Source organism: Nicotiana tomentosiformis, chromosome 6 (genome assembly GCF_000390325.3).
Source record: "Nicotiana tomentosiformis chromosome 6, ASM39032v3, whole genome shotgun sequence".
Lineage (NCBI taxonomy): Eukaryota > Viridiplantae > Streptophyta > Magnoliopsida > Solanales > Solanaceae > Nicotiana > Nicotiana tomentosiformis.
Window position 1 is genome coordinate 70,619,048 of NC_090817.1, and position 11,820 is coordinate 70,630,867.

Genomic DNA, 11,820 nt, shown 5'->3' on the forward strand with positions numbered 1-11,820 from the left:
TCTACCTGTTGTAGGTAAATATTAGAATCTACCCCATTCCCTTTTACTAACAACCCCAATTGTTTATACAAAGATTATTACAGGCCCAGTAATGAGTAACAATTTTACATAACAGTGAACATGCCCACAATAGGCCAAAATAAAACAAGTAAATACCCAGCATTGATGGGCCCTCAATAGCTCTTACACAGCATACACAGGCCTTCAATAAAGAGCCATATTCAATACACGACTCAGGGATCCATAGAGGAGTCCAGAACCAGTTACTGAACCATGGCACCAAATGTTGCACCATTTAAATCAGCCAATTCAAGCACAAAACACATAACAAGGGGAAGTAGAGTGAATGGGAACAGTTTAAGATTGAGGGATTGACTAAGGACCAAGCCCTAGTGTGTTAGAGTTCACAAGAGTCTCAATTGGACCCGAAGCAGTGCTCACATTAGGGAGGCCAACAATAGAACCTAGGTAGCCTTGGCTTTCAGTCGGCTATGAATGAATAGTTTAGAATAACATAAGTTGCAAGTAAGGAGGGTGGACAGAAGTTAGGGGATACATTCATATCCTAAAGCAGACATAGCCAAGTTGAGCATAAAGAATAGCCAGTCAAGTAGGTCACAAGACTTATTCAGTAAAACTTCAACATTTGGCAAAGTAGCACATCACAAACACATATTAGGAGAATTAGGGGAAGGAACAAGTTTGCATAGTTTGACAAAAAATCAACACTAACAGGTTGGGACCTAAGAAGTCCGATTTAGGCTAAGTATAGATCTCAGCATCACAAGACAAACATGTTAATTCTCATCAGGAGGCAAGATTGCATTAAAACATGATAGGGAGCATACATTATGGCAGTCCAAGCAATCATTGAAGGAATAGGGGATTAAGACATACTGGGGAGCATATTAGCACGGAAGCAAGATCACAGTTGAGGGAAAAGGTCTTATAACATTAAAACACATTATGTATGCAAGACAGGCATCATAGAAATTCAGTACAAAGTGAAAAGTAAGCTCATGTTAAGTAGCACATGTAGGTATTCTAGCATTGACACAATAGACTATTTACATAAAGAAGGTCCAGATTGTGTAAGTCATGATGTTATGAAACAGTCATGCTAATTTGGCAATAGGGCAGCATTTAGACATGAGAAAAGCATATTGTAACTACTGGTGAATCAGGGAGGGGGTTAAACATACTAAAGGGCATACTAATTGAGAGCAGGGTCAAAACATGTCAGATAGGCAAGTCATCAATACAGAAATTCATAATATGAGGGGAAACATGCTTGTGCCATACAGTGGGGGTACATATTCATGCTTTTTAACTCAATCAACTAGTCGACTAAAGAAGTACAAATTACGCTAGTGAGGCATATTCAAATAACAAGATTGATAGCAAAAGACTAAATTAAACACCAGAAATGATAACAAGTATAAGGGTCCCAAACAGTAATAATTTCTAACACATTGACTGGTCAGAACTTAATAGAACCAGGTTTAAGCATGCTTGAAGATAAAGGCTAAAGATAACTGAAGAGTTGAGGAAAGCAAACAGAATTACACGCAAAAGCAATCCAGAAAATACACTGAACTGACCAATTTCAGGAATGAAAATGTATACAAACCATAGATGACTAGGAACGAAATTGCTAAGTATAGTGACTCACCAGTTAAGCGAAAAATAGAAAATCTAGAATCCCTATTGCGTCAAAGTTCCCAAGAGCTTCTACTTAGGGCAGTGCTAATGGCCTTGGCTTTCAGCCGGCCAATACAGAATGCCAAGCAAGAGAGTAGCAAAAACCTCAAAATTTTAATGAAGAAATGGATTTCCTCAAAAGTCTGTCACAGAAGGGAAAATAAGGAGGGGTTTGTATAGTAGTCAAAAACCGAGCAAACATATAAGGAGAGAGAATAATTTAAACAACAAACAAGGAAAATAAACATGCAAATCAATTTGAAATCAATTTAAGAGAGAAAATCTGGTAAACCCTAATTTTTAGGGAAAGTGTAAATCAGCAAAATACAAACAAAATCGGACTCACACAATGTAGAATAGAACGTGTTTAGATGAAATATGGTCCAGATTCAAGAGATAGGAATCAATCAGACAAAATTGAAGAAGTAGTACTTGCCATGTTTAGGCAAGTACTATGTAATACCATAGAGAATCAACCAGTAGCGGAAACACACAAATATGGTAAGTAAATGAGAGGGGAATCCCGTTAGAAGAGGGATTAGGAGAGGGGTTTAGAGAGGCAGCGATTAGGGTTCTTCAGAGAGGGGGAGAGTTTTAGGGCGACGGATTTTAGAGGAAATATGATTAGGGGTTTGGGGTTGGGTGATTTAAAAGGGGGGATTAAATGTGGGACGTTAATCTTAGAGATCAACAGCCAGGATTTTAAAGAGGGGTTGGTTGGGGTTGGCTTGGCGAGTCATGACCGTTTTGGGCTGGGTTTATTGGGTTAGTGTATTGGGCTGGTTTGGTCCGAAAATTTGACTCACTATTGGGCCAGCTTTTAAAAATAGAAATTAAAAGAAAAATAATTTAAATAAATAGCTAAATAAATATATAAAAATGTTACTTATGAAAATTAATATTTTTACAATAATAGGAGATTATAAAAAATGTAAGATATTATTTTGACCATAAATGAAATATCAATTGCAATAAGAATGCAAAATGTAGGCTATTATTGCAAATTTCTGCAAATAGCCTAAAAAAACCCATTGTAATTATATAAAAAATGGTGTACAAATATTTCAAAAAATGTATTAGGGATGCAAATAATAATTTTAGGTGATTAACTCATCACAAATAATTTAAAAGAGTGATTACTGAATTTTTATGTTAATTAATGCAATAAAAATTAATTTTAAAACTCTAAAATTATGGAAAATTATAGAAAATCCTTGTGTAAATCTTGTAAATTAATAATAATGTAAAAATGATATTTTGAAAGTATGCATATTATTTGAAATATATAGGAGGGCAAAATTGGGTATCTACAAGCGCCCCTGTTGCATATTTACCTTTGGGACTAGAAAGTGGTACCTCGGGAGCGTCCATGTTGTTTAACTCTATTAGATGTGTTGTTATCTTTCTGTAATTTCTCATTGTTCACTTCTCATTAATTTCATTTAATTATTATATCTTCTGCCTTATTTCCTATTATTTCCAATAGGGCCATGACCTGACCTCGTCACTACTCTATCGGGGTTAGGCTTGGCACATAGTGGGTACCGTTGTGGTGTACTCATACTATACCTCTGCATATGTCTTTGTGCAAATCGGGTGCATCTTACCAGCCTCGATATTAGTACGTTGTGTTGCCGCTTAGAGAATTCAAGGTACACCTGCCCGCGACCGCATGCCTCAGAGTCCCCTTTTATTCTGTTCTTCCCTTATTTCTTTATATTTTGATAGACAGTGATGTATTAGATTATTCGATACTGTACATAAAGCTTGTGACTTATATCTCACCAGGTTTTGGGATTTTATGTATTGCGTTTTGGTAGACTCTTTTTATGAAATTGTTGGGATGTTCAAGTTTTAATCTCTTATTAAATGTTTCCTCATATTGTTCAGGCTTACCTAATCTTAGAGACTAGATGCCGTTACGATACCCCACTAAGGGGAATTGGGGTCGTGACAAGTTGATATCAGAGCTCTAAGTTCATATGTGTTATAAGTCACAAAAAGGTTTAGTAGAGTCTCGCGGATCGGTATAGAGACATTTGTACTTATCTGCGGGAGGCTATGGAATTGTTAGGAAAATATTCACTTCATTGATTTCTTATCGTGCGAGATTTTGACTTCAGATTCTAAATTCTTGTCTTTCTATTCTCTCACAGATGGTAAGGACACGTATAGCTGGATCAGATGATAAGACATCAACGCCCCCTGCTAGAGCTGCGAGAGGTCGGGGTCAGGGTAGAGGTCGAGGAAGTCCATGTGGTGCAGCCTAAGCACCCGAACGAACTGCTATAGAGGAGACATTAGTAGCTCCAGTTGGAGGGCAGGTTCATGAGATGTCTGTTACTGCACCAGCCTTCTAGGAGACTCTTGCCCAGTTTTTGAGTATGTTCAGCACGTTGGCTCTGGCAGGATTGATACCACTTGATCCTGCCACATCTCAGGTCGGGGAAGGAGCATAGACTCCCACCGCCCGTAGCCCATAGCAGCGTGTCTAGGTGGACCAGGTTCCTGAGGTCATACCGATGTAGCCGATAGCTCTAGATCAGCCCGAGGTTAAGGCAGCCATTTTTGAGGGGGAGCAGCTCAGGCTCGAGAGGTACAAGAAGTACCACCCTTCTACTTTAAATGGCTTGGCGTCAGAGGATGCCCGGGGTTTTTTTGAGGAGTTCCACCGTATCCTCCGTACTATGGGTGTTGCAGAGTCTAGTAGGGTTTCTTTCAATACGTTCCAGCTTAGAGGAGCAGCCTATCAGTGGTGGCTAGCATACGAGTTGGGTAGTCCGGCCGAGGCAGCTTCACTCACTTGGACTCAGTTCTCAGATATGTTCTTGAGGGAGTATATCCCCCATAGTCTCATAGATGCATGGCGTGCACAGTTTGAGCAGTTGTGCCACGGTTCTATGACCGTATCAGAGTATGCGATCATGTTTAGTGATTTGGCTAGGCATGCACCAGCCTTGGTTGCTACTGTTCGGGAGCGGGTGTCGCACCCCTTTTTCTCGCGAAATCGGGCTTCGACGTGTGAAAACTCTTTTCAATAAGGGTATTAAAAGAGAAAAGTCTCCACCTAATGTCTTTAAGGTACGTTAGGGCACCTATTATGCAAATAACTCTGTTTGACTAGTCAACACCACCAAAGATCGTGTAAGAGCTCAAATTACCTCAAAGAGAAGGTGTTAGGCACTCTTCGAGGTCCACAACTGTGGGTCCCGACCGAACTTAAAACTATGTGGATTAGGCTAGGTGATTAAATAAACAAATAATTATAAAAAGTCAAAGAATTTTATTATATCACAAAGGGAATTGGTACTAATCTTTAATGATTATAAGGATACCACTACATTGGTATATGTTAAATGGATAAGCGTATAAAGGAAAGGGGGTCCTAAGTTTTTTAGCCTAAAGGATCATCCCGTGCAACATAAATAATACTTCACAACTCCTTTTAGATTGGAGTTGCTCATATTATTCAGCGGGCACAAACTATCATCTCCTGCTACCCGATTATTATGCTGAAGTTGTTTACCTAAAGCGTTCAAATTCAATTCCAAGTCGCATCCTATGCGTGCACTACTCGTCCCATGCTATGTTCCAGGAGGCTTTGGACTTCTATTTGGGTGGTTCTAGATTTACTTAGGCTGCTAAAAAATGATAAAATTAATCGGGCATTCAAAAACAAAGAGGACTACACATAATAGCAAAGAGTGGCTCATGTTCGCCACCACACATAAACAGAGAAGCACGCAGACTGATTTTCAAATTAAGCAATAAAACGTTTCGAACTTGAGATTCAGAATCTTTTGGTCCTATAGGCATGATCTCTATATGATTCCAATATCAAACAGGCAATGCTGCATTTTAGGCTAACGTACATAATAAATCATTATAAGTCCTAGAGACATGGTTTCTAAGTGATTCTGATTTTAGCAATATACAGGCAACGAATTTGCAAATTACAAAAACCTATAGGCATGATTTTTAGATTGTTCGCAAAAGGTAGAGAAACGACTCCAGAACCATGAACTACCAACGCTAATTTTATAGACAATTTCGTTAGGCAGGTGACAGAGTCCTAGAAGCATGATATCTAATAGTCGGCGATTGACATTGATTTTATATAGTTTTATCCTTATAGACATGCTATCTAGATGAGCAATAAAAATCATATGGGCAGTTGATTATTAAATCCATGAGTAGTACAATGACATTGCATGATACCTCCTCATCAGGAAAATACGTTTTCAATGGTTTGTATTCTTCGTTTACCGGATTTTCTGCTAGATGATCTACCAATTCTTGCCCTTTGACTGCCTTCGGAGTTACATAGACGATGCCAAAATCGCTCAACAATATTTTCCTCTTTGCTAACTTACCCGAAAGCATGGGTTTCTGAAAGATGTATGTTATCGGATCCATACTTGATATGAGATATGTAGTGTATGCACAAAAATAATGCCTCAATTTCTGAGGTATCCACGTCAGAGCACAACAGGTGCATTCCATCAAAGAGTATCAGGCTTCGTAAGGCGTGAATTTTTTGCTCAGATAATATATCACGTGCTCTTTTCTTCTAGTTTCATCATGTTGTCCCAAAACACAACCAAAAGCTCCATCCAATATGGAAATAAAAAAGCAGCGGAGGCCTTCCTAGTTCTAGTGGGACCAGAACATGTGGTTTAGATATATACTCCTTGATTTTGTCGAAGGCTTTCAGGCATTCTTCAGTCCAACTTGTTGCAACATCTTTCCTCAGCATCCTGAAGATTGGCTCACATATCACAATTGAATATTCTATGAAGCGGCTGATGTAATTGAGACGCCCTAAAAAGCTTATCACATCTTTATTATTCTTTGGAGGTGGTAGGTCTTGGATAGCTTTGACCTTTGATGGGTCCAACTCAATCCCTCGGTGACTGACGATGAATCCTAACAATTTTCCCGCAGGGACTCCGAAGGCATATTGGGCAGGATTCAACTTCAAATTGTATTTTTGAAGCCAGTCGAAAAACGTTTTCAAGTCTGCTATATGATCCGAACTCCTTTTAGATTTGATGATAACGTCATCCACGTACACCTCTATTTCCTTGTGTATCTTGTCGTGGAAGATAGTTGTCATGGCTATCATGTAGGTGGCTCTAGCGTTCTTCAAACCAAATGGCATCATTTTGTAATAGTATATCCCCCATGGTGTGATGAAGGCCATCTTTTCAGCATCCCCTTCATCCATCCAGATCTGATGGTATCATGCGAAATAATCCACAAAGGATTGGAGTTCATGCTAGGCACAATTGTCAATCAGTATGTGTATATTGGGCAACAGGAAATCATCTTTGGGACTTGCTCTGTTTAGATCTCGGTAATCAACACATACTCTAACTTTCCTATATTTCTTCGGAATTGGTACAATTTTGGCCAACGAAGTCGGGTATTCGACCACTCTAAGAACCTTGGATTTGATTTACTTGGTGACCTCCTCTTTTATCTTCAAACTCAGATCCGGCTTGAACTTTTTGAGCTTCTACTTTACCGGTAGACACATGGGATTAGTGGGTAGCATGTCAGCCACTATAGATATGCTCAAACCAGTCATATCGTGGTAGGACCACGCAAAGATATCTTCATATTCTTTTAGGAATCTGATGTACTTTTCCTTATCTGATGGTGATAGATGAATGCTTATACGTGTTTCCTTGACCGTTTCGGAATCCCCTAAGTTAACGGTCTCAGTGTCCTCCAAATTAGACTTTGGTTTATTTTCAATGTTTTCCACTTCTCTGATGATTTTCTTAGGTATTATATCATTTTACATATCGTTTGAATCACTATCCTTATGTCGCGTTATCTCATTACATGTCACAGTCGTAGGTTCATCGGGTTAAGTAACAATAATGCTGAAAAAGAAAATGTAAAGATTAATAACAAATACGAAAAGTAGTAATGCATTAATAAAATCTTAAAACGTCAACAAGTACGGCTCAATGACTCGAGCAATTATTTCAAAACAAAATACTGAAAAATGTCTCAAATGCTCAAAACTAATTTTTTATTCATGCTAATTTGCCAGGCTACTAAGGAACTCGACGGGCCCGGGATGGTGCAGCAGTCCAGTTCTTGAGAATAACTCCTTTCTCCATGGTCTGAAATTTAATGTCTTCCTCCTCCTCCTCCTCCTCAATTATTGCACTATAGTCCATATCCTCTTCATCTAGAAACAACTTCCTCATGCCCACTAAAACTTCATCTTCCTCAGATCCCCACATCATGTGAGCTTGATGGAATGTCTGGTACAGAGGTGGTACCGGTTGTTCCAGTGGATAATAAGGACCACGCCATGGTGGTGACCAATCCAGGTACTCCTGCCATGTGTATTCATATCTGAGTCCAAAAGTTGTGCCATGCCACTGTGGTTGTTCGGGTTTGGTGATCCCTTCGAGATTTTTGCCGAGACCCTTGCCGGGTGCATACCCTGTCCATAGCAGTATACTTTCTATCTTGTGGCTCTACCATCGGCCCTTTTAAATTGCGTTGTCTCGCTCAATGCGTTGGTATGTTTCTCACCCAGCTTCTTTCTATTTTCGATGACTCGAACAGTCTGATTGGTGTAGATGGGGTTACTTCCATCTCCATGAATGATCATCTCCTGATGATTCTACTCAAATTTCACAGCATGAAGCAAGGTTGAAGCCATTGCACCAGCATCATGTATCTATGGTAGTCCCAATAATAGGTTGTAAGTAGCAGATATATCCAACAACTGAAACTCGACATCAAACCAAGTTGGGCCCATATATAGATTGAGGTTGATCTCTCCAATGGTAGATCTCTGAGATCCATTAAATTCTTTCACATTCATGCTTCCCATCTGTCTCTCATGCAAGCCTTTACCTAATCTCTTCAGAGTAGTCAGTGGGCCTATGTTGAGACTTGAACCCCCATATTAGGACCCTAGCGATGAATTTATCCTCAAATCGCAGTGTGACGTGTAGTGCCCTGTTGTGACTCAATCCTTTTGGTGGTAATTCATCTTCATAAAAGGTGATTCTGTGACTCTTCAATACCTGTCCGACCATGTTAGCCATCTCCCCATTAGTGATGTTGGTGGGTACATAAGCTTCACTCAACATCTTCATCAAAGCATTCCTGTGTGTGTCTGGGTTTTGCAGCAGTGACAAGATGGATATCTAAGCGGGATTTTTGTTCAAGTGGTCAACAACAGAGTACTCTCTTGCTTGCACCTTTCTCCAAAGATCATCATTTCCAATATCGACAATAGGCGGCTTAGATGCAACTTGCTTGCTTGTTCCTCCCAGGTTCTCAGGTGTGTAAACTCGGCCAGTTCTAGTCATACCTTGTGCTGCCCTGTTTTCTCTATTTTCGCTTTTCCTTTTCTTCATGCTTCCGCAGCATAGTCCCATGGGATGGAATCAGACTAGTATGATGGCGTGTGAGCCACCATCATGATGAAAGGTGTAGATACTTCAACTAAAACAACGCCTGGGTTTGGACCACAACTGGCATGAGGGTGACTGGAGACGTTTTAGGAGCATCCACCTATCGAATGAGTCCTATCGACCCCTCCGAGTCCCATTCTTCATCTGTCTCTATAACATTCACTCCCTCACATCTATGATCCGGGAGAAGATTGTTACAAACATTTGGTGCAACTTCCTTTGCCTGTATGACCTTAGTGTCGATCAATGTCCGAATTATATATTTTAATGTGCGGCACTCATCAATGGTATGACCCTTCATGTCTGAATGATATGAACATGTTTTTTATGGGATTGATCCACTGGGAAGAATTATCCATAGCAACGGTAGGAATGGGAGTGACGTAACTAGCAACCTCTAGCCTCTCGTACAGTTGGTCTATGGGTTTGGTAATTGGGATGTATTGTATAGGTGGTCTTTGATCAAAATTTGGTTGTGGTTTTTGGTAGCTTTGGTGGGCGGGTGGTGGAGAGTGGTAATATGCGGTTTGAGTATTATAGGCATAATAGGTGGTAGCAAGTTGTTGGTATATGGGGGTGAGGGTTGGTATGTGGGTGGAGGTGTTTGGTATATGAGAGGAGAGTTGGGACCCTGGGCTACCATTACGACACCTACTTCTTTCTTTTTCGAAATACCTCCCAATTGCAAAGCTTTGTTCGTAGCCTGATGATGTCGGAGAATTTACCATCCCACTCTTAATCCCTTCTTTTATTCTTTCTCCTAGCTTGATGATGTTGGAGATTTTATGGTTTTCAATTACCATTAACCTTTAATAATACTGTGGGTCTTGAGCTCTGACGAAGAACTTATTCATTTTTTCTTCTTTAAGTGCTGGCCTTACCTTCGCAGTTTTTGATCTCCAACGAGTAGCATACTCGCATAAGGTTTCTGTTGGCTTCTTCTTTATGTTTTGAATGTAGAAAATGTCTGGCACATTTTCTGTGTTGAATCTGAATCTGTCCAAGAAGTCTGATGCCATGCTTACCCAACTAACCCACTTCTTCGGGTCTTGACTGATGTACCAAGACAAAGCATCTCCTGTGAGGCTTCGCATGAACAACTTCATACGGATTTGTTCATTCCTGCCCACTCCTACAAGTTTGTCACAATATGTTCTCAGATGCACTTTCAGATCACTAGTCCCATCGAACATTTCAAACTTGGGAGGTTTGTAACCCTCCGGCAGTTCCACATCCGGCTGAATACATAGGTCCTCATAGTTTAAACCTTCAACGCCTTTACTAACTTCAACATTATGAACTTTACCAGTGAGCTTCTTGAGTTCCTCTGCCATGTTCTTAATGAGAAGGTATTTTTCTATCCATTCGGGCACGTATAGGGCTTGTTGCAGAGTATGGGGTAAAGTTTCCACATATATCGGATTACTTTGGTGGACTCCGGGAACTTGGGTATAAAGGTGGTCATTGGTTAGTTTTGGGGATCAGGAGTAGGTTATGGTGCATTATAGGGAGTGTGATAAGTAGTGGTTTGTGGGTATTGAGCTGGATGATGAGGGTGTTGTTGAGGAATTGGTACTGGTGGAGGATGAAGGTTCTGAGGAGGTATGGGATACTGTTGTGGTGCAGGAGGATTTGGTGGTGGGTTTTGGTTTTGTGTGTTTTGTGGTGGTGTCTGGTTCTGGGTAGTCATATTTTGCTGGTTAATGTCGGGGACATTGAGAGTGAGGTAAAGGTTTGCCAAGTTTCAGACCTACTCTAGTTCGCCTTATAGTTCCAAGATTTTCTGTTCCAGACGTAAGACTAATTCATTCTGCGCCGGAGTACTTTGACCATCTGAGGTTTCAACGTTTTCTGCCACGGTAGCATTGTCTTTTCTGATACCACTCAAATCATCCATCTTCCATTTTCCTTTTCCTTTGGGATCGCTTGGTGGAGGAGGAGGTGGAGGACCTCTGGATCTAGTGTGATATGTTGACGATGCCAGTATGCACGAACCAACCTTGGGGAATGGGGATAATCAAAAGAAAAGGAAAACAAAACAAAAGGTAGCCAAGTTAGTAAAACATATTGAAAGAATGCTTGCGGTATTAAAACATGTTTTGCAAAGTCATGCAATAATCCGCGTCCTAATTTGGGGGATCTCATTATGCCTGAGCTAGGCCTAAGCGACACAGACTTAGAGAAAATCGATGCCAATAATTGCGTCATTTCATTAATGCGAAAAATGAGCCAAACCTTTACTAAATCAACAATAATAATAAAGTTACTAATGGCATTTAGCCTTATTACAATCGAAATCTAAAGCTACGCTAGAAAGCAGTAAAGCATATCATTTCCTAGTCTACTTGGTCCCTAAAAAAAAACCTTCCCCGTGCTTGGCTCTTTTGACTCCATCAATCAGGTTCCCCAGATCGCGCACATCCAACAGTAAGTAAGCCTTTGCTAGATGCCCTCCTTCGCAGCCATCCGTGCCTTGACAATCTGAGAGTCTCTTCCTCATCTTTCCTTCAAGCTCCATCAATCCTTATTCCAAGTATTCCAACCTCTTTGTTGACTTAGTGGCAATTTCTTTCCTTTCTTTTATTGCCTCCACATTCACTTTGTGTTGTTCCTAATGTTTAGCTTCACACTCGAAAACCCTTTTGCGCAGCCTTCTATACTTAACATG

The 11,820-nt window shown here is 40.2% G+C and overlaps 1 protein-coding gene across 1 annotated transcript; it reads right to left on the reverse strand.

Annotated features, from left to right (window-relative positions):
• Positions 1–9,961: 9,961 nt before the first annotated feature.
• Positions 9,962–10,486, reverse strand: LOC138894183 (uncharacterized). Its single transcript, XM_070178864.1, has one exon. It carries the CDS (start codon positions 10,484–10,486, stop codon positions 9,962–9,964), a length of 525 nt encoding a protein of 174 aa, XP_070034965.1.
• Between the last annotated feature and the right edge of the window lie 1,334 nt (positions 10,487–11,820).